This window comes from Piliocolobus tephrosceles, chromosome 9, assembly GCF_002776525.5.
Source record: "Piliocolobus tephrosceles isolate RC106 chromosome 9, ASM277652v3, whole genome shotgun sequence".
Lineage (NCBI taxonomy): Eukaryota > Metazoa > Chordata > Mammalia > Primates > Cercopithecidae > Piliocolobus > Piliocolobus tephrosceles.
Genome location: NC_045442.1, coordinates 8,759,488 through 8,782,629, shown reverse-complemented (window position 1 = coordinate 8,782,629; position 23,142 = coordinate 8,759,488). Strand labels below are relative to the sequence as shown.

At 52.7% G+C, this 23,142-nt stretch overlaps 1 protein-coding gene across 9 annotated transcripts in view; it reads right to left on the bottom strand.

The window, feature by feature from the left end:
- Positions 1–23,142, bottom strand: part of CTBP2 (C-terminal binding protein 2) — a 172,692-nt gene that overhangs the window by 17,294 nt on the left and 132,256 nt on the right. The window contains exon 1 of one of the 9 annotated variants that reach the window (XM_023224409.2): positions 20,184–21,882. The exons of the other annotated variants lie outside the window; for them this stretch is intronic. Coding sequence (XP_023080177.1) covers positions 20,184–21,882 — 1,699 coding nt within the window. Of the gene's footprint in view, positions 1–20,183; positions 21,883–23,142 lie in introns of those variants that run through there. 9 annotated transcript variants of the gene reach the window in all.

Below are 23,142 nucleotides of genomic sequence, written 5' to 3'. Positions count from 1 at the left end.
CCAAAAGATTCTTTCTCTTTCAGTAGACTCCTCCGGCCCCCTACTTGAGGTCTGAGGGCACAATCCTGTGAGGCCGGGCAGTCCTGGCCTCATCCCCCAGGCTGTCACCCCTGCAGGGTGAGGAACACCCCAACTTCACTTTCACGGGTGCTGGCAGGATGGTTACTGGAGACAGCGCCTGATTATAAGAAATCCAAGCTGTCCACTAAACAGGAGCCACACAGGAAAACCACGCTGGGCGCAAGGTGGGAATCCAGAGCCGCCGATGCGTCTGGGGAGCCTGAGAGGCCATTGTCACAAGATGTCCATCCACAGCATCATCAGTGCATGGATCCGTTACCAGGGTAACAAACTCCAGGTTGCCTAGCGATCGGCTCCCTCCCCGACACGCGTTGCCTTTCTCGTTAGTGAAGCCCACCCTTTACCCTCCCTGATGGCCGGGCACGAAGAGCATGGCTGAGGATGGCCCAAGAGACCTGTCCAAGGTCTGAGGCTCGAATCCTGGCAGTAGGTCCTTCATGGTAAGGTGGGAAAAGAGAAAAGCAAATGGGTTCCCATGCTGGGAAAAGATGCCGGGCACAACGGCCAGAGGTGGGGGGTTGGGAGTGGGTGAGATGCTCGCGTGTCCTGCATGAGGTGCAGGGATATGGAGGCCACAGGAGACTCCCAGCCCTGAGCGTGAGAGCTTAGCTGGGACAGTGCCAAGGTTTGCTCTAGAAAGGAAAGCACCATCTCCCATGGGCTCCTTCAGTCCCAGAAGGAAACTGTCCACCTACACGCCAGAGAATCTGGACTTAAATTCAAGCCCCTGCATGGCAGTCGCTGCCCCTACAGGCTTGCCTTGCCGGAGCCTGGGGCAGAGGTTCCTGGAAGATCTCATATGGAGAGATGAAGGTGCGAACAGATCCCCCATCTTACCTCACACAGGATTCCTGACACCTGTTTCAGGCTTCTGACAATTTGAGTAAGTTTTTAACATATTAGGATATAACTGACACATAGAGTAAGATTCATATACATTAAGATGGAACACGACCCTTTCAGGGATGTGGGGTCCCCAGGCCCAGTGGGGTGGGAGGATTGGGAATTTGCGAGGAGAAAGCCCAAGGCACAGTATGTAACGAGGGCTTCCTGAGAACTGGGCTTTATGATAAAAAGCCAAGGCTTCCAGTTGCTATGCCCAGCTGAAGGCCTTTTCCATGCAGACAGACCACAAGGCTGACAGGAGTCCTACTGCGCTGCTGTTCCTCCCACTTCACAGCCCAGGAATCAGAGCTCAGGGTGGCCCCGTACCATGGTGCGCAACCACAAGGTATGAGGAAACACTTGGGGACGAGGTTCACAGGGCCCTGGTGCCCTCTATGTGCTATTCTTCCTTTCTACCATCTCCCACCAGTAAACCTGCCTTGTCTGTTTCAGGACAATTCCAGCTGCAACTGGACACATCAGGGAAAGGACATCAGTGCCTTCCTGTTGACAGCCTGCCCACATTAACTGTGTAGAGCACAAAGCCCTACCGGCTCCCCTGGTATCAATTACTATCTGGTTTCAGGCTTGCGTGTGCACCAGTGCGGCCCCGCCCCTCCATCCGGGATGCGCTGTGCACCAGCTCGAGGCCAGTACCGACGCCCATCCCTGGGCCTGGGATTGCTTAGAGCTGCAGCTGCAATAAATAATTGTGAAATGAGAGATGCTCAGTCAAAAACAAAGATAACACCAGGCCAAGTTGCTGGAGTTTTGTGAACAGTAACCAGACACCTGGGAAAAGCCAAGTCCACAGGTCTCACAGATCCTAAGTCAGGGAGATCTCAGAGAGGATGCCAGAAGGATTCGGAGCTGGAAAACGCTACATTTCATTGTGGGGAGCTGCTGCTTTCTCGGATACAGGCGGACAGGCCTGGAGTTGACCTCCTGGCTCAGTACCATGCAAGGCAAATGGGATGTTCTCCTGAGCAGTCACCAAGAAGGAAGCCTGATCCTGCCACAGAAAGCTGCCTGCAGTGTTTCTGAGACCCATTTTCCAGTCTTTCTAGACATTGTGTGAGCTAAGCCGACATCCTTTCAACAGAAATTCTCATTATTTAAAAATGATCTAAACGGGTTTCTGTTGCTTGAAGCTCAAGACAAACTATCCCAAGGGAAAGGTTTTGTTGCTTTCAGGATTTTAGGCTTCCACCCAAAGCAAAGCAGCTGCAATGATCATTTCTGACATAGGAGCCAAAGGATGGCTCTGGCTTTTTTTTTTTTTTTTTTTTTGGAGACAGAGTTTCACTCTTGTTGCCCAGGCTGGAGTGCAGTGGCATGATCTCTGCTCACTGCAACCTCCGCCTCCCAGGTTCAAGTGATTCTCCTGCCTTAGCCTCCCAAGTAGCTAAGACTACAGCAGGCACGTGCCACCGTGCCTGGGTAACTTTGTATTTTTAGTAGAGACAGGGTTTCACCATGTTGGCCAGGCTGGCTTCAAACCCCTGACCTCAGGTGATCCACCCGCCTCGGTCTCCCAAAATGCTGGGATTACAGGCAATGAGCCACCGTACCTGGCCGGCTCTGGCCTCTTTTTCACAACTCACTAGATTTTATGGAAGTTTCCTGACACTGCAGCAGTCTCAAGACACCAGTGCCAGACTGGCTGGGAGCTCAAGGTGGCAGTTCCCGTTCCTGACAGGGGCTGTGGCTGCCCAAGGACAGACGTTGGCCACATACCGCAGCGTTGCCCCATGAAACCCCTGCAGGTTGCAATCTTAGGGCTGACAGAAGCTGTCACATTCATGAGAAGAACCACTGCTCATAGTCACAGCAGTGGCCTTGCAGGAGGGAGCCTCTGTGGAATGAAGGTAGTTGCTGGAATTTGCCAGGTGCCGTCACCAGCTGCCCTAACACAGATACTGTAAAAAGTACCTGGATCCTTCCACAGACGGGAGATCCAGGCAGGCCTTCCAAAGATCGCGACAGAAGGCGTCATTCAGAGTGCTGCAAGCAGCTCCCAGCTGTAAAAAGTAAAGGTTCCTCTTCAAAGACTTTCCTCCTCGTCTAATTAGGAGGAATAAATAGTAACTTCTCTTAGAGGCAAAATGTATTTTCAAAAGACCTGTGCTAACATTCTCAAATATCTGCTAGCCGTGGTAAGGAAATCAATGTACTGTGTGTTCTTAGCTCCCACAATTTAGCCTAAATATCTGCCCTGGCATGCTTATACCGGTCCAAGCAAGCATTAGGTCATACCCTGTTCCTCTTCCTTATTTAAAAGCTTTTTTTTTTACCTTTCTCAACATTCCACAAGTTACTTCCTCCTTCCTTTGTTCCCCTCTACCTTTGCCTCTTTTAAAAAGTTCTAAGTTGCTAGCCAATCAGGACAAATACAGCATGTGACGTCCCGTTCCAGCCAATGGAAACCGGACACAGCCATAGGGTGGACGCGTCAGGTCATAAATGACCCTGTCTCCTTCGTTCGGTGTACTCTCGTGGCAAAACTGCTGGCAACTGTACCCTTTCTACAGAAAGCAAAAATGGCCTTACTAAATAAATTAAATTTATGTTCAAGTGCTATTTCTTTATGGCACCGAGGAACAAACATTTCAAACAGAGCCAAGCGATTCAAGGCTTCATCAGCCCCTAAGACCTGCAGGTGGCCTGGGAGGCAGGAGAGCCTAGCAGCCGGTGTGGTTCCCGGCCTCATGCACAATGATCCAGGTAGAAAGAGGAGACAAAACCACACAAACTGCAGAGGCCGGGGTGGGACAGGGAGGGACTCAACAGAGCTGTACCTGAGGCCCCGCCTGCCTCCAAGGAAGCCCCACTTAATATCCCACCAACCCTACCACCCTCAGAAAAGCTTTCTCTTCAATGCAGCCTGTTCCCCAACTAAATGGCCGCTTTCTGCAATCCAGCATGACCTGATCCTCACTGGCTAAGCTCAGCAGACCTGATTTCTAGAAAGCCAGACACAGAATCAGAAATAAGGTCTGCTAAGAGTATTATTTCAGAGGCTTGGGTTTCTACAATATTAAACTGAAAATTGTGACAGGGCCAAGCTGGGGGCCAGATACTGACGCTGGGACATATGCAAGTGCCTCTCAGACACTTGGCATTAAACTTGTAAACACAGCTGCCTCAATGGGTCTACAGGCCAGCCCAGCACACAGGGCTGTGGAGCTCTGAGTAGGGGAAGGCGGTCTGTGGGAGCCTCGTGTTGTCAAGGTAAGAGATGCTTCCCTTGCTTTGTAAACATGTTTAACCACGTTATAAAAGCTGTTCTAAACCGTCAGACGTGGGATCTAAACAACAACAAATGTTCCACAGTTGGCTGATCTGGAATGTGAGCAAGCCATGGTGACTCCCCCTCCTTGTGCCCCCAGCAGCCAGGAAGGTGCCCGCCCCCACGGCAGCTGCAGAGAAGACTGTGGGAAACAGGCATCTCCCCTCTGCCTTTCACAAGAAGGACCACGGGAGCAGGTTGCTGATGAGCCGGTGGCTCCAGGAGCAGCTTCAAGGCATGATTTGGAAGAAAATCTGTGTTGCTAAGAGTGGCACTATTTTAAGGTTAAAAAAAAAGAAAAAGAAAAAAAAAAAAAAAGAAAGAAAGAAAGAAAGCAACTGCTATTGGAAATCTCAGCTTTGTTTCTACGTTGTTATCTGCTTTTTCATTTGGCAAATGGGCTTTCTCTCTGCGTTGTTTCTGGGAAGCTGTCCCAATGCTGCGTCCACTTCCTTGCCCAGCTTCCCAGAGACTGCAATTTCATTTTACAGTCTCAGTCATGTATAGGTAGTATGTGCTTCCCTAGAAAGGAGAACCCAATCCTCAAGTTTTAAGTGTCACCTGACACCCCCAACAGATTGCCAGGCTCATGTGCACACACCTCCTCCCACCATGCAATGCAAATGCGCAACACTTATCCCTCTTTCTGCATTCATGGCAGACATCACTAATCAATCCCCACATTCTTCCTGAAGCCAGGACCTCAGCCCTGGAGTGGCATCACACACACCAAGCTGTTGAAGACCTGGCCCTGCTGAAGATGACTGAACTCAACCTTGGACAAGGACTAGCCTGAACCAGGCACTGGAAGAGAGAGTGAGGAGAGAATGAGAGAGCAGCGTGGTATAAAGTGAGTGCCGGGGAATTTAAAGAATGAAGTACACCTTCTAAAGTTAGAAACTGGTGATGGCTGTGCTGTCACTGTGTACATCCTTAGCAGCTATAGGGATTATCCATATTTTCTCCAGTGAGGTACAACCGGGTAGGAAAAAGCTCGCAATCTGCTGCATATTCAGCCAGCGCACTCCTCACACTGAGAACACCAGGATCTTAGTCTTCTAAAGTTGGGCTCTTACTTGCGAACAATTTAAAAGGGTTTATGGCAAAGGGTTCATGTGAATTATCCCTCAAGTTCCCCCTGCCTTTCTGTAAGGAGGAAAACACTGAGTGTTGGGAAATCCAGCTTCACCGGGGCCTCTGAGCACCCTGGGGCTGTGCCGTATAGGGTGCCCCACAGCAAGTGGGCTCCCCAGAAGGCTGGATGTGCCCCGTGGGGAACCTAGCTTTAAACTCCTCCTCGGCTTCTGAGTTTGGCATTCTCTGCAAAGTCAGCTGGAGGTTTGGTGAAGAAATGGCCACAGGAACACCTTGATAAATAGATTTGCTTCTTAAATAAAACATGTATCTGAATGAGTCACAATGTGACATGTGAGAGGCTCGCAGGTAATCTCCCTTGTAGCTCAGGTGACAGCTGGACACAGAGCTGGCGAGACAGGAGGCTCCAGGTACCCCTGTCTTGATCCAGCCAGTCAGGTGCAGTCTGCTGCTCCCCAGAGCCTGGGCCACGTTCTCTGGCCCCCAAAAGCTTTCTGGGTGATCATGTGAATAACCGGGAGTATGTGTGGCGTCTTCCACGGTTGGAAAGAGATGTCTAGAACCACACCATCAAGTTCAGAAAAAAACACAAAATACAAACCCCCTGAAAATAAAGCTCGTCTGCAACCCTAGAAAGACAAGCACGTGCAGTCACTTCAACAGGTTCCTCAGAGCCCCCGGGAAAGCTGCAGCACGCACCCTGCAGCGTCGGCGCCCTGCTGAACAGAGGAGCACGGCGACCTGAACGCAGGAAAGTGACAGGTATTTTCTCGTTTTGTAACACAGCTTAAAATAAAAAATCCAAGAGTGACGTTAGGTGCTTCAAAGTGTTTTTAGGCACTGGTAGCTTTTTGGAAGCCCAGACACTGTCCTGTTGGCTGACGCTGGTGTTGAGTGTTCGGGCTCCGTCACCTTCAACTATCCCTGGGAGCAGCTCATGTTCTGGGGTGAATTTTTGCCCTGAGGAAGCAGGTGCCATCCACCCGGGGCAGATCCAACAACCCCACCCAGCTAGTGTGAATGCAGACACTGCTGACTCACTGGGCCTGAAAGATCCGTAAAGGGACATCACCAAAAACGGTGCCTTAGAAGGCATTCCCACAGCGAAGCAGCCAAGGACGTGAGGCTCTGCTTCTATTTTTGGTGAGACGCGCTACGTGTGCGAGATTTCCCCAGTGTCCCAGCCTCACATGGGTGGTCCTTGGGCTCCAGGAGGGAGGACAGGATGTGGGGATAGAAGCTGGAGCAACAGCCAAGCCGGAGGAGCAAGGAGTGAGGATTCTGGCTTCCCACTGGGTAAGGCTCTGCAACATACCCTCCTGCTTCCCAACATGGGGATGGTCCCTGCAGGGACGGGCAGTCAGGATCTTATGCACAGGATGGGGACACTCTCAGCCACCACTCTGGAGGGAAACATACATCATCCGAGTCCCCTTTCCAATAAACAGTTCCGGTGGAATCTTCCAGGACTACTTGTTCTCTTCCTGCCAGCACGCCAAGGTCAGATGTGCCCCTGGGTCAGACTCCCCCACCTGCCTGTGCCTCTGCACACCCCACTCATGTGGCTGCTCCTCCAAGCCTCTGTGGAAGAGATGAGCCTCAGGGCATCGCCAAAGACTAAAAATTGTTTTTTTTTCTTTTGAGATGGAGTCTCACTCTATTGCCCAGGCTGGAGTGCAGTGGCGCGATCTCGGCTCACTGCAACCTCCGCCTCCTGGGCTCAAGTGATTCTCCTGCCTCAGCCTCCCAGACAGAGTTTCACCATGTTGGCCAGGCAGGTCTCAAACTCCTGAACTCAGGTGGTCCGCATGCCTCGGCCTCCCAAAGTGCTGGGATTACAGGCACAAGCCACCGCGCCCGGCCAAAAGACTAAATTTTAAGAAGCGCAAACCTCCAAGGACAAAAAGGGGCTCCCATGTGACTATCTGTTCACCCTGGTGAACTCACTTGTCAAAGCCAGGACTGGCTGGTCCACCTAACTCACTCCTGCCTGGGAGCTGCCCACCTCGCCTCTCCAAGCTGCCGGCCAGCAGCAAAGAATGCTATGACTATGACGAGGGCTGTGAGGTCAGCGATGGGCCTTCTGTCCCAAGGGTGGCAGCTGCCAGCATGTGGTTCCAGCCCACTGCTCCTGAACGATGAGGTTCTCAATTCAAGGGCTCAAGCTCCGAGTTGTGAGGTGGTCTGGAGCCTGTTGGAAAGACCACCGAGAATGCCCACCGTCTGCTCCGTCTCACCTGTAATGAAAACTGGCTGCCTGTAGCCAAGGGGCCGCCTGGGACACCCCCACTTCACATACCCCGTGTGGACAGGTGCATTCTGTGCCACAGCAGTTAGATGCACACCAGACTTTCCCAGGATGTGCCTGGAAGCTGGGGAAATACCTGGAAATGCCTGAAGTTGTAAAATACAAGTCTGGAGTCTGGTGCCTGGCCCACTGCCGTCAGCCTCTTTTCCTTAATTGGTTTTCAATACTTTATTGCAGCAATAAAATCACCTATGCACCCAAGAAGGCAAACATACAAGGAGTCGAGTTTCAGGTAATAAAGGGATGGTAAACAGTCAGCTCTTTATACCACACACTGGGCATCATGACCATGGAATAGAGCTTGTCCCATTTATAAAAATGGTCACAGTCACTTCTGTTGCACCCTCCCGACAACCCTGTGCCATAGACGCTGCCATTTCCCCAGCAGGTAATGGAGCCTGAGAGGTGGGGGGAACTTGCCCAGGGTCACACAGCGAGTAAGGGATGGAGTCAGGACTCAAACTTAGGTCTGACACCAGAGACCACGCATGCCACCCCAGGGCCCACCGCAGTGCAAACCACCTGTTGGATTGGTTCAACTCAACAAGCTCTGGACACCGGATAGACAGACGGCATCAGGCCTGGCCCTCGGACACAGACAGGTGACCTTGCCTCAGCAGGCTGAGGTAGGTCTTCAAGTTCTCTCTTTTACTGCGGGAATGTGATTGTTCGATCTATCAACCAGGCACACAAAATCAAGAACCAAGGGCCTGCGGCTCTTCACATGAGGCATGCGCTGTTTCCCCCCGGGTGTCTCTCTGGATCTTGCAGCCTGAAAGAGGCATCATTGTGGTAACTGTCATCAGAACTGCGGAGAACAGAAGGACGCATCCAAGCAAGTCCGAGACGCCACAGGATAGCAACTTGTGTGTGCTGGCCCCACTCCCCAAGCCGGATGCAGGGACACATGGTCCTTCTCACAGCGTCCTACTGCCCCAGCAGGCATTCATGGCCCTGGTGATAAGAAACCTTGCCCTAACCTGGACAACATAGTGAAATCCCATCTCTACAAAATTTACTGGGCGTGGTGCCACGTGCCTGTAGTCCCAGCTACTTGGGAGGCTGAGGCAGGAGGATCCCTTCAGCCCAGGAGTTCAAGGCTGCAGTGAGCTATGAGTGTGTGACTGCACTCCAGCCTGGGTGACAGAGTGAGACTTGGCTCTAAAAAATTAATTGAAAAAAAAACACCTGATCCAAGAAATGGATCTATGTCAACCTGGCCCTTAACACTGGCCTCTAAGAGGGTTAATGCGAGATTCAATGCACACGAGGTTGACCTTCCTTACAGGAAGCAACCTCTCGGTGGCCTCCCTGGCAAGTGGCCCAAAAGCTCTGTGCCTCAGATGCCTGACCCCGTGGGCCTCTGGCCAGGCAGGGCTTGCCGAGACGGGAACACCAGGCCTCCAGAAAGCACTGACTTGGAAGGAAGCCCTGCCCCTAAAGTCTCGGGAAGAATGAGCTTGGGGAGCTGAGTTTCACCCAGTTCTGAGTCGTGGTGCCTAAGACCAGTGACCATGGCTGCTCAGAATCCAGGCTCTCTCCCTGAGCCACCAGCAGCCGCTTTGGCCGGTAGGGACACCCTTCTGTCCTTTTCAGTAGTAACTGGAGAGAAGGGCCAATCATCAGATCTCACCCCCAAGAGAATAAAAACCAAGAAAAGTGAGCGTTCGTCAACCCAAGCTCCCCATACCAGGCAGTTTTCCTAGAAGACACTCTGCAGCATGGAGGGTGTTTACCAGCTACCATATATCTGTTTCCCTGGGTAGAGGAAAAAAAATGTGCTCCACATCCCTCGACAGACGGTCTGAGTGACCAGAGCCCGAGGTAGCTTCATAGAGCAGTGCAGGGAAACCTCCGTGGTCAATCCCGCTGTGATTGTTCGGAGACTCACTTTCCCAGGCAGCGGATTCATGGTGCTAGACAACCAGCCAGCGAGGTGAGAAACCCTGCTTGCCAGGAAGTGACCAACACAAAAGAAAAAACTACTCATCCCTGCCCAAGCAAGGCCATTAGCTTCTCTTCGAGTCCTGCACTGTCCCCAGAAGAGCCATGGCCCAGACGGAAAAGAAGCATTGCTGGTTTTCATATCAATGCAAAAATCAGTGGCAACCCCACAGGCCACAAGCAGGAAACGCGACGTCTGTTCTGGAAACAGAGCCTTTGCTGTGCAGTCCCTGGTGTGGCCTGGCCATCCTCCCCTGCCCTGCTGGGGCCACAGCCGGGCTCCCAGGGCTCCCCAAAGCACTTCCAAGAAGGTGCCTTGCCCGCCCGCTGCGTGGGTACTGCTGGTGGAGGTGTTGGGTGAACAGTTCTCAAGTTCTAAAAATGTGCCCCTGACAACAACAGAAGGGGATGTTTGAGAAAAGTAAGAGAAAATAGAGATGAGAAAAGAACGAATGGTTGCTAGAGGAATCTAGCAGAGAGGCCAGTTGTTGCACACTCCCTCACCGGCCGCACCCAAGGCTGGGTGCTGGGTTGGTGGCGTGTCCAGTGTGGGCACGCACGAGGCTGGGTGAGATTCTGCAGAAATCTAAAAAGGCCACAGGCAACCCAGAGACGGCACGGGATGGCCCAGCCTGACTTCTCACTGTGTGGAAGTTTGACAGCGTCTACTGTGCGCTGGGTACCAGGTTCCCTGCACCTCACAAAAGGGCTCTAAGCACCACCCGGGGTGACAGGGGGAAGTGGACGGTCAGAGTGCAGCGAGGTCGGGTCCCGATCAGGCTGAGGAAGGCCATGAGGCCGCGCCCGCCCTTCCCAGTGCCCCAAGGGACTTTCCCTCCAAGGTACAGGAAGTAGCAGCAACCAGGAGGGCAAATGCCTTGGATGTTCCATAAACCCACAGCAAGCCGAGCGGCACCGCCAAGTTCCAGGGGTCACCATCAAGTCCTGCTTGAGGGGACGGCTGCCCGTGAGTGCCGGGACCAGGAGCCCTCTGGATGGCTGCCCCGGCCGCTGGCTTGTCCCTCGGAATCAGATGGACCGATTCCACCAGTGCCCCAGAGAAATGAACAACACGTCCTCTGGCAAAAGGACCCTGAGTAGCCTGTAGCCTGGCAGTGCCAGTCTTAATTTTCTCCCATATTTCCCAGGCTGAATGTCCACAAAAGCAAAATAACATCCTCCTCCTTAGCTATGGCAGCCAAGGCTGAGACGGGAGAGGGAGAAGCCTCCCGCTCGCAGCACACTCTTGTTTTGCGAGTGGTCCTAAAACCCAAGAGGAAAGAGATCAGCAAGGACTGCTGTCCGGCAGGCCAGGGCCAAGAGCGCTGTGCCCAGGCCCGGCTCACAGCCAGGAAGTGAACATTCTCAGCACAACAGCTGGCTGGACGCCGCCTCCATTCTTCTTTCTTCTCTTTTTCTTAAAATCTAATAACTTCTACAGCATCCCAGGCTCAGAGCCCAGTTTACAGGAAAACACTAGAACCCATCACAAAGGCATATTTATTCCTTCACATAAAAAGCATCTAATAGGCAAATCCCCAGTGGGGAAATGTGTTGGGTTGAGAGGTCAGAGGTCAGCTCTAAGCACTGTGGATGGAAGGGGAATGGACTGGCCTGCGCTGGGCGGTTGGTGCCAGCATTCAGCTCCGCAGGCAGAGCTTCCTTCCACCATGAAAAATCCCTGAATGCAATCCCTTAATGAGGCTGGGTCAGAAGAGGAGGTGGGAACCCCGAGGGAAGTCAGCGCCAAACAACAGCTGACTGCACCAGCCAAGTGCAAGAAGAGCTTAGCAGCTTCAACTAGAATGAGGCCCTGGTGAAATTCGAAGGTGACACGCAGGAGGCTGTTGACGGGCAGCGGAGGAAGGTGCTGAGGAGCAGGGAGGTAATGCCAGCAAGAAACTGCAAACTAGCGCTGATGCCGCTTCTTTGGAGAGGCAATAAAGGCAGGAGAAACTCACCTGTGCTTCTGAGCAACGGGTTCATCGGTCCCATCTTACATGGTGTGATTCTTCTACATGATCAGTTTCCCTCTTTCTTTGGTTGCTAGGAAGCTCAGAGCAGAATTCCCATCTACCCTTGTGTACAGGACTGCAGGGGATGCTGTGTTCTGGCCCCACCACCCTCCCTCACCTTTTCCTATATTTACTTTTCCATTTATTAAAACTTTACCCTTGTGTGTGCTACAGCCGTTCCCAATAGCTAGCTTAAATCCTCTTAGGTCCAAAGAACATTTTACATTCCATTTAATCACACAGAAGAACGGCGTTCGCTCTTCACCGGGAGAATTAATTCCCTGAACTCTCCCAGGCAGCAGCATGATCCAGGGGAAGGAGTTTGGCCCCACAGTCAGAGCAGCTCGGATGCAGGTGTGGTCTTGAGGGCAGCAGCTGGAGCCAGGCAAGCACCAGCAGGTGCGCGTGGAGCCAGCTGGGGGCCCTGAGCTTGCCGTGCACTCAGCTCCAGTGTGACGTGGTTCTCAGAGCCCTGGGGGGCAGGTGGGGTGGGCACCATCACCTCAATGTTACCCATGGGAAGCGAGCCTTAGAGCCCATCATGACTCCTGCTCCAGAGCCTATTGTGACTCTTGCTCCAGAGCCCAGCCACTTTGTCCTGTTTCCTCTTGCTGACACAGACCTTGGCTTCCAGCTCGGACTGGTGACTCCTCCCCAAGTGTATACCACTGTTGACTTCCCCTTGCTGTGGTAAAGCACTGTGCCTGGAGATCATCATGGCATGGGCCACATCCTGCTGTAGGACTCAGGGTAGGGGGTGAACCTCTCTGCGCCTGTCAGGGGAAGAACGTCCAGAGTTTTCCTGGGATTTCAGATGGGGGATCATCCTTGTCAAATGTTCCACAATAGGCCAGGTGCAGTGGCTCACGCCTGTAATCCTAACACTTTGGGAAGCTGAGGCGGGGGAATCACCTGAGGTTAGGAGTTTGAGACCAGCCTGGCTAACATGGAGAAATCCCATCTCTACTAATATAAAAATCAACCAGTGGGGTTGTGGGCACCTGTGGTCTCAGCTACTCGGGAGGCTGAGGTTGCAGTGAGCCGAGATTGCTCCACTGCACTCTAGCCTGGGTGACAGAGTAAGACTGTCTTTAAAAAAAAAAAAAAAAAAAAAGGCTCTACAATAGTGACAAATCCTAATATTTACTGAACTCAGTCAGGGCCCTAGATTCTCTCAAGGCTGGTTTCCCCTACCTTGGCCCTGGCAAAGGGGCAAGAGGCACATTCCATGGGCCACCTGGGTAGGTGTACCCCACCAGTCCTGAGGAGGCACCATGTTCATATCTAGCTGGTACTGCAGACACGCTCCCCGCCAACCCCACTGGTACCCCACACAACTGTATTTGGAGACCAGGAATCAGGGTTCCTACTCTTGCCCCTTCTGGTGGAACACACCCAGGGTACTAACTCAGCCACAGTCTTCTCCCTCAAATGGTCACACAGCTGTCCCATGTACCAATGACATTTGCAAACCCTCCTGGGATGAGTTCTCCACAGCTCTCAGGAGAACATGTCCCAAGGGACTGCTCACCCTCTCAGTGGGGACAGGTGTTTCTAGGTTGGATTTTTTGCTCTCCTAACAATTTGGCAAAAGTTGTTTTATTTACATGCTGAAAGCTGCTGTTGGGCTAAATTTAACTACAGTGTACCTTCCTGTTCCTTCAGCAGTTCCTCCCTCCCACTGGAGGGGGCAAGAAAAGTGAACGGAGGCTAGTTTTTTTTTATCCTTTATGTAAAAAACAACTAGAAAGCCCTTTGTTGAAGCCAGCCTCAGAGTGGGGAACATACACCTGACAACAGCACGTTTAATTACACTCGTTTCTACATCGCTAACATGGGCTAATTAGTTATGGATTAAAAAAAAAAAAACCTCTCCCACGTATGAGCAAGGAATCTGTGAAAAAGCTTTAGAATTCTTGCTTCATATGCTCTTAGGGGTAAATACATTTGTGCCAAACACCTGAAAAGCTTTCCTGTTAATATATATTGACTTTCTCACTTAAAAAAATACGTCTCTCTTCCTTAGAATATTAATTACCAAATGTAAGAAGTCTGCCATGAAGCTCTACTTTTGCTCTACCCAGCCTAGCTCTCCACAGCTCAGCTTCTGCAAAGCACAAAGCAAACACTGGGACAACTGGCTGAATGGGACCCCTACCTCACACCATACGCAGAACTTTACTCAAAGTAGACCAAGACCTCAATGTCAGAGCTAAAACTGTAACATTCCTGGAGGAAAACGTAAGAGTGTATCTTCATGACCCTCCATTAAGCAACGGTTTCTTAGATGTGACACCAATGGCATAAGCAAAGTAAATACATAAGACTCCAAATTAAAACTTCCATGCTTCAAGGACACTATCAAGAAATTGGAAAAAATAACCACAGAACGGGGGAGAAATATTTCCAAACTGTGTGCCTGACACCAAAAAGCCTGGGCCCCATGACCCAGGAATTCTGACCCTCAACTCAAGCACTGAGGTTGACAGAGCTGAAATGTGACTTGTGGAGCCCCAGGATGGACACCAGGCACTCAAGAGCAAAGGCCACATTTGAAAGTAGAGTTAAAGCAGAATAGCGTAGGGGCCCATTGGTTCTTTCTATGGCCAGGTGAAAATGGGGCCACTCACCCGGTCTGTGGAATCTGCTCAGGTACTTATGCCCTTGGCTCTGCAAACCTTCCAGGAAAATATGAACTGTACCTCGGCCAAGATCAACAGCTTTTAAAGATTCAGAGGAGCAATAATCCCTGGAGGGGTTTAGGAGGCCCTGAGCTTGGCAATGCACAGAGCTCCAGGTGTGATGTGGTTCTCAGAGCACTCAGTGGGGGTTGGGGGGATGGTGTGGGGACAGCACAGTCACACAAAACTATTATCTAGTAACCGAAGCTATGACCCCATGACCTGCTTCCTAGAAAACAGAGGGCACCCTGATCAAGACCTCCGTACTCCATGTGGAACTGTTTTCTAAACTAGGAAGATGGAACGCCCCTGTAGACATGAGGAGGCCAGTCAACACGGGCCCTGTGGAGACAGACAGAAGAGGGTCTGGTGACTGGAATGCGCGCAGAGCTGGCCACGGTCCCAGCAGCAGTCTTGGCTGACACGGTCTGCCATGAAAACACGGGTCAATTCCTTTAAACTAACAGCGAGCACCGACCTCACGCACCACCTGCTCTGAGTCCCGCACCGTGCCCGACAGAAATCGTTTGTTGGCCTCTTCCCCCTCGGAGCCCTCCAGATGCAGCCAGGAGCCCGGCCTGAAGGCCTGAGACTTGCAACCCCAGTCAGCTGACGCCAAGCACCCACGTTACTCTCTGGCCAGACTCCTGGTCCAATCACCCACATACCAGTGTGGAGGACGCCTGCACTGTTGAGGGGGACACACTCTATGCAATGTGGGCTTATAGAAAATGCCCAGATACCCACTTTTGAAAAAAGACCCACTAAGCTTTAACAAGACAGAGACTTAGGACAGCAGCCTTTGCACCAAACTGAGGACCACAGCGGGGCTGTCTAGTTGTTTGGGTGTGGTTCACCCCACGTCCTCCATGGACAGAATGAAATCCACACCCAAGGGGTCAGAGGAAGTGCTGTGAAGGAGGCAGAGATGGGGGACAAGTTTGGCCCCCGAGACCCCAAGGACCTCAGCAGTCCTGTGTGAGAAAAGGCCAAGGGTCAACCACAACAAGAAAAGCACCATTCCCCACTGAGGCCAGGCAGCTCCAACCTCAACATGCAAGCACTCTCTTCCTTCTCTGCTCACTGCTCTCCCAGAAGCACAGGAAGCAGGTTCAAGACCTACCCCCTTTGACAGACATAGAAATAGAAGCACGGAGAATTCAACACACTTGCCCAAACACAAAGCAGGCAGCACTCCTCCGGGACATGCATTCAACTACTTTATGCTCCTGGGCTGAAATCATATTCCTGGGTGTGGGTCCACAGCATGTCCAGGAGCCCGAAAGGGGACCAAGAAACCCAGTCTCAGCCTAGCAGAATCAGCTCCATGAACAAAGGGCTCCATGAACAAACAAAGGCCAGGTTCAGGCACTCACAGAGTTCAGTCTCGTAAGGGGGGCACACCAAGATGCGAATACTTCAGGGCAGCAACGGGAGGGAGGGACGATCGCTGATGCTCTGCAAAGACGGCAGAGGGTGATCTGGCAAGGTCACAAGAAGGGCTGGGAGTCTCAGGAGGTCAGGCATCAGCCACAACCAGGGCCTCAGAGGCACAGAGGCCAGAAGCAGGTGACTTGCCCAGGGGCATCCTGAATGCAGAGAACACCGGGCCATGAAACCCAATGACTGATCAAGTACAAAAGCCAAATGGAAGACCCGCAGAGCTCACTGATGTCGGGTGTATTCACTGTTTTGCTAGAAAAGGCTGAGCTGTCAGCACCTGGGAACCGTTCAGCTCCTCTTGGATTTGGAAGGGAGGCTGTGCCGAGGTTCTGGCTCTACCAGGCCGGGGTAGCGGCAGAATCCTGGCTATGTGGCTCCATAACGTTGTAATGTTTTCACTATGCAGGTATAGATTACTTTGCAAGAAAAGAGATGCCACAGGGAGTCTCAAAACACCAGTCAGGCCCTTAGCTGCCCTGGAACATGACAGCTCACGCACACACTTCCATCTGCCCCACGCCGGCCTGGGCGGTGTCCTCTCCCCTAGCCCCAGTCTGGCTGCGGTGCTGAGCTCCGCCCTCCTCCTGCATCCCTGCCGGTGCACACACATGCGCTGTAGGGATGCTCTTCCAAGCACAGGAGTGGCCAGGCAGCCCTGGAGCTCCAGGTGCTCCACAGGCCCCATCCTGGTCCCTGCCATTCATAGTCACAGTAACTGTCCTTTTATGAATTGCCTTTCCTGGCCCCCAGACCAGAAAGCACCTGAACACAAGCCTTGGGTCTTGCCCACCTGGGAGCCCCAAACATCCGGTCACAGGCCTGGCACATAGCAGGGGAGAGGTCAATGAGGAAGGATGGAAGTATGGAAGGAAGGAACAGCAGGTGACAGGTCAGTGGGGAAGGACGGAAGGAGTGAACAAGCCCCCGAGCTCACGCTGGGCCCTGCCCAGGGCAGTGGTCTGTGTCTGGGACTCGGGGATCCGGGGGCCAGCCCGAAAGAGGTTTCCTTGCTCCCTTACAACTCTCTCTGGCTGGACTGCATGGCCAGCACACAGGAAGGGCTGGACTCATCCCTCTGCTGGTCTGCAGGGCCAGCCTGGGGTCACAGCCCCTGGACTTCACCCCCAAATGTCCTTGTGCTCTGATACAGGGGAAGCCAGCCGAAGGTTTAAGGGTCAAGACCCTCAAGAGCAGTGTGTCCTCTGCACCAGCACAGATCTCAAGGTGCAGAGGGAGCCTCCACAAGAGGCAAGGCTGCATGAGGACTCAGTAGCAGGGCTGTGGGCCGATGGGGGAGACCCTCTATGCAGATTCTGATAGGGCTAAAATTATTGATGGGGGTGCTTTCTACCCAGGAGACCAGAGTTCACACCTCCAGTTGCTGGAAACCAAGGCCACACCAAAAGAAGCCATGCGAGTGACCCGCTCTGGTGACAGATAACTGTCACAACCATCAGCCTCAACAGCCCCTTCACACAGACCACACGCTCCTCCCCCCATCCTGAAGAGTCCTCGGGCAGTGACCTTAGCAACTAGACAGGGGTCACGTGTGCCCCATTAATCCAGTTGCAGCAAGAAAAATGGCTGGAAGAAAATGGAAAAAGCTCAGAAAGATCTTTTTGTGGCTCTTTGGGCTGGGACTGCGTTTCTCACATCTGAAACTTTGCCCCCAGGGTGTGTCCTGAGCTGAGCCCTGTGCAGGTTGCAGGCTTGGCTGTATTTTGTGAAGACAAAGATATGAAAATGGCCGCAGCCCCGTTCGTTGTTTCTGATGCTCCCTGCTGCATCTGGTGCTGGCAGGGCTCGGGTGACAGCACGTGACACGGGGAGACTGCTGGCTCACAGCCACCGCCTGGAGGGCTCCACGACTCGTGCCATAGCCGGCCAGGTCAGCCTGAGAGCGACAGCGGACCCCACAACCCGCCAGGTGCTGCCACTCACACAGGCCTGAGGAGCCCCCATTTGTCCATGTCACCGGGGCTGGTGGGCCGCACTGGGGTCCCTGCGGCATACGCCCTCCTCACGTTTGTCACTCTGAATTGCCTGGTCAGCGGACTGCACTAGAAATACGAGCCTATTGTGTGTATGCACAAAACCCACCAAGATGAGGCAGGTAGTTCGTAGACCGAGAAAAAGTAAACATACGTTAAAAATAACCAAAGCATACGAAAATAAAATAGATACTGAAAATAATCCCCAAACCCCAAACCACCCTATTGTAAACACTGCAACACTGCCCGTCCCGAAGGGAGGAAGAGAGTCAACTTCCAGAAGAGAGTTCCTTGTCCCTCCGATGGGACGGAAGCACTCGAGTCAGGCGGCACCAGAACGAAGATGCATTCACGCTGGTGGCGTCCCGAACGAGCAACACTGGATTTCCAGAGAGCCGCGTGTCCTGGACCAGAGGCCAGTGGGACTGCCCAACCTGTGCTTTCCTGAAACGTAAACATTATCCTCCACACACACACCATCTACTTTCCCTGCTGGCTCCGACAGATCCAAATCTGACTGTGGATTCCACGGAAACACAGCTGAAGCACTACCAGAGACGCCAGCCCCTGCCCTCTTCCCGATAGGGTGTGGGGAGTAAAGCCACAATGAACATACGATAAGGAACGAGGAGGAAAACTGCAGCTATGGGGTGGATCACTGAACAGAGACATTTGATTTGCTGGCTGGCTTCTGCCTGCAGACTTCCCTGGCACTGGCTCGCTGCCACGCAAATTAAGTAAAAATCAATATCCTCCGGTCTGCAACACATCGTGTTAACAATGACACTGCAAACAACTTATATAATACCCCTGACTCCATACCCAAATAACGGTGAATGTTTTTGTTAAAAGGCAAGTGTAAAATAAACAGGAAAAAGGAAAGAAAAGAAAAGAAGGCAATCTTACAGGTCCTCCTTCAGCAAAACCTTTCCACGACTTGGGTGAGGAGATAATCTTTCTGTGATTATGACCAAGCCCTCCCGTCACTTAGCAACACATAATTAAGGAATATGTTTTCAGAGCCGCTTTGCAAGCCGGGCCATTATCAGATGAAATTACTGGAGCAACAAATGTCATCGCCATGCAAATTAGTTGGTTGCAAAGAAAGAATGTTTGACTCAGAGAGCAGGCACAGGCCCTCGGAAAAATTATCTGACGTCCCTCCTGCCGCACATGTATTCGAGAAAGTCAAATAATGATGTGATCAGACTTAAAAAAATCCATGAGACAAAATCAGAATCTATACGACAAAACAGAAAATCAGGCCAGTTGCTCAGTCTCCACTTGGAAACAAAAAGCAAAATGCCTGGAGGCCGTCTCTAGGAGGTAATATTAACTAGGAGGTAATATTAACAGCAGAAGCGACACACAGTGATGGAGGAGAAACTTAAGGGGGTCTCTGCAGGGTTGTGAGGTCCGGCGCCTCGGTCCCCGCCTACAGTTGCTTCAAGGCTACTTTCAAAAAGGTAGAGCTTACTGTTTCATCCTGTTTTTCACAAGCTATTCACGAAAAAAAAAAAATCATTTGAAAAGGATTCTGTTTTCTGAATTATGTAGGGGAGGCAGGCGGGGAGAAAAGAAGTATGTCTGAAAGGAAGAAAACTGATTTACATTTTAAATTTTTGGTCAAGACTCTAGAATTAAAATAAAAATTCTAAATGGTGTTCTGAGGACGCCCACCTAGGACTTCATCCACCATGTCCAAGGAAACACACGCCATAAATTATACCTGGCACACGTTGGGAAGAAAACCACCTACCACCAACTCTCTCTTTCCTGGACTTGGAAATATATTCTTCCCTTCAAGCAAGCGGAATTCCCAACTGTATTTTCTGATAGGAGAGACTAAATCTGTTTTTGAAACAGAGAGTTCTGAGGGATTTCAACATCTTGCTTTGTTTAACCCACAAGTATGCAAACACACACATTTTCATCTCCACGGTGGGTAATCACTGCCTCCGATATGACGTGCGGACCCGTGAGAGGTACGTTTCCACACGATCATGCCCTTCTAAATGGAGGATGCACGCTTTAGAGCCAGCATTTGATGAAACATTCCTGCCTTCTCCAAAGCTCCCCAGTGTGAACGAGAGAAAAGGCCACCCCTTGTGAGCTCAAGGCTGCAGTCTGTTCTGAGTGACTTCTGAGTTCCTCCAAGAAACACAGTTGAGTTTTACCACTGTCATGGGAAATCTACAAATCAACCCGACCTCAACACTAAAGAACAGGAGGGCACTGCTGCCCCAGCAGATCTGGCCTGATACACAAATCTGATTAACCTAAGAGAAGCCGTGTCAACTGGTCACAGTGCTGCATCCTTCTTGTTTGGTGGTGTGTGTGTGTGTGGCCTGGCGAGTGAGGACTTGCTATCCTATGTTCAAACTTCCACAACCCCGCACCCCCCTGCTCCCCCCAGCTCCCCAGGCAGGGCAGGCGGGGAGGATGTATTACTTGGTTCTGGTGCAAGCATGGTGGACACGATGATGGGCGCCCCCGTGCGCCGGGCCACCTTCTGGTACGGTGAGTGAGGTGTGTGGACGCTCTGGCTGGCCGGCGGCAGGGTGGATGGCCCCAGGGGCGCACCTGGCTTCCGCAAGACCTGAGGGCTGCCGTGAGGGCTGGGCAGCGGAGAGGCGGCCACGTTGCGCTCCCTCTTTAGCAGCTCCATGGGCACCGTGTATGCTGTGGAGTAGGCTGTTCTGGGGCCTGGGTGGAGGGGGTTCGAGGGGCCCGGGTTAGTCAAGGCCACCCCTGCCTGCAAGGGGTACGTGGGGCTCAGACGCGCCGTCAGGGCGCAAGGGGTGGGAGAGCTGTACCCGGAATTGGAGGGGAAGTGGGGGGCATGGGCACCCACGCCAGGGGCAGAATAGGTGGCCGCCGTCTCCAGGAGGTGCTGAGATGGTGCACTGGAGGGGCGGCGAGCCGGGTCTCCAGCTCGGGGGGCTGCTGTCTGCAGGGGACCTGCAGGCTGGGGCTGCAGGGCTGCAGTGCCCAGAGAAGCCAAGTCACCATGGAGCAGTTCGCTTCGGTGGCTGAAGCTGCTGGACCGCGCCCGGGGCAGGGGGCCCACCCGGTCCTGCCTCCGCAGCTGCATCTCGGTCCTGCAGCTGCTGGCCAGGCGGCTCAGAACACGGGCCTGGCCCAGGTTGGGTGCGACAGACTTGATATCCGCGTCCTCCAGGGTAGCCAGGACGGCCGGAGAGTCAAAGCCCTGCTGTAGTAGGGCTGCCAGCGTGGCCTCCGCCAGCCCCTCCGCCCGCAGAAAGGCCAGGAATTCAGGGGGCACGGTCCTCTTGCCACCAGGACCCTGGAATGCGGACAGGTCAGCTTCGTAAGTCTCGTAAGCCATCTTGGACGGGATGCTTTCCCGGGCAGGCCCGTAGCCTCGATTCAGGGCCCCTGGGGCCACCCCTGTACTGCCCTCGGGGGCAGTAGCTGAGCTGGGGTCCACAACCAGGCACGTCGGGGCCACCTGTCTGGCACAGGCAGGGTCAGCGGGTCTTTCGCTGATGTCGCTGAAGACCTGGCTGGGGGGGTAGGCAGGCGCCTCCGCCCCATACCTGGCGTTGGGCTGCTCCCGTCCATACCGCCCGGGGGATGCAGCCCTGGTGTGTGTCCGCTGCCCCTGAGGGATCATTTTACCTCCAGGATCCCGGTACAGGTGACCGGCGTCCTGCAGGGCAGGTGACCGGCCTTGCATTTGATCCCATGACGTTCTGCTGCCAAGCACTCCATAGCTGGGGACCGGCCGGCTGACTCCTGGGTCCTGATAGAGGGGAGGCTCTTTGGGTACCCTAGCAGCTCCAGACGGGTCACTGTAGTAATCCCGTGGCAGCAGCGGGCTGCGACCAGACATCACTGCCTGTCTGCTGTCGTAGAAGGTGAAGTCAGGAGTAGACCCCTTTCTTGCAGCCACTGAGTTATAAACGGCCTCCTGGTACAGGTAGGGCTCGGCAGCCCCGGGCAGGGCAGCGTCCTGTGGTCGGTGGTTTGGCTCAAACCAAGTCCCCTCTGCCGTGCCATACGTCAGGGAGCTTCTCCTCCCCAGAGGCCGCAGGGACTCGGCGTTCTCCCAGGGGCCCTCGTACCACCCGGCAGCATCCCAGCTCTGAGAACGACCAATATTTATATGCCTGCTGGGAACTGGCATTGGAAAAAAAATGACTGCGGACGAGGCAGAGGAGAAGCTTTTCTTTATAAATCTTCAATTACATACATCAAACACAGACCTGGCTGTGCGCTAACCCTTCCGAGACGGCAGCGACAACCAACTGGGGGTTTTCTGTTTCAAAGCATGGCCTAAATTATTAATCCTCCGAAACCTTAGCAGACAAAACATAAGACTCACGGTAACTTTGCCTCACTCCCCAACGATAGCCAGAGAGGTCTGTTCCTTACAGCTCAGTCCCAGAGAGGAGGCTGTCCCCAGCCTGCCAGGTCCCCCTTCCTAGCTGGTGTGCTCACATGGACCAAGGCTCTCTCAGCATGAGGATTAGGAGCTAAATAAAACCCCTAAAGCTTTGTTCCATGTGACATCTCGTTAGACTGATGAAGCCGGCAGCTTGCTCCATCCAGCCCTCCCAAGCTGCAACTGGGATTTACTTCCACACGGCAGCTTGGGTTTATACTCCCCCTTCTGCACCAGGGTACTTTTAGGATGACCACTGTCTCCCCCTCTGGACGGGGCTGCTCCCACCCCCGCCACTGATTCCTGAGAGGCAACAGAAGCAAAATAAGGCTGCTTCAGTGTCAGTCCACTCTTAGTCCACCACAATGAAACGTTAATCCATGGCACAGCTAAACACAAATTAAACGTGGATAAACAGAAAAAGGTCCACACGCGATCCTAGGCCATGGATGTCTAGCCCAAAAAAGGGGCCAGCTCTGAAACCTGATGCTTTGATGATACTGAGATCTGGCTTTGAGATGACTCTCTGGTTGTGAATCAAAGCCCAAATGCATTCTTTACCTTATTACTGCGAAACACAGATCCGCTCATACTGTAGAGGCGGTGGCTGGGGGAAGGGCGTGTGTAATCTGGAATTTCAAGTGACTGCAACAGAGGTCACAGGAACAGGAGGATGGGCGACTAAACCTTACACTGCAAAGCAAAACTGGGAAGCGGCTGCATCTGAATATCTCATCTTCTTTTAGGTACGTCAGAAAGAAAAGCCTAATTCCAGCAGGCTTAGATCCTGCAGATGATTTTCCGTATTCACATGGATTAAGCTTTTAGAGTCCACAAAGGACTTCGGCGCAATAATGCAAAGAAGAGCAGTTATTTAGATAAAGGAGCACCCCAAAGTATTAAGACATTTCCTTAAACATATAGAACAGTCCCAGAGAAGCAACATCCCAGACTAACACGGTAGGTTCCTGCCCTGCAACTGCAGGATTCCCATGACAAAGA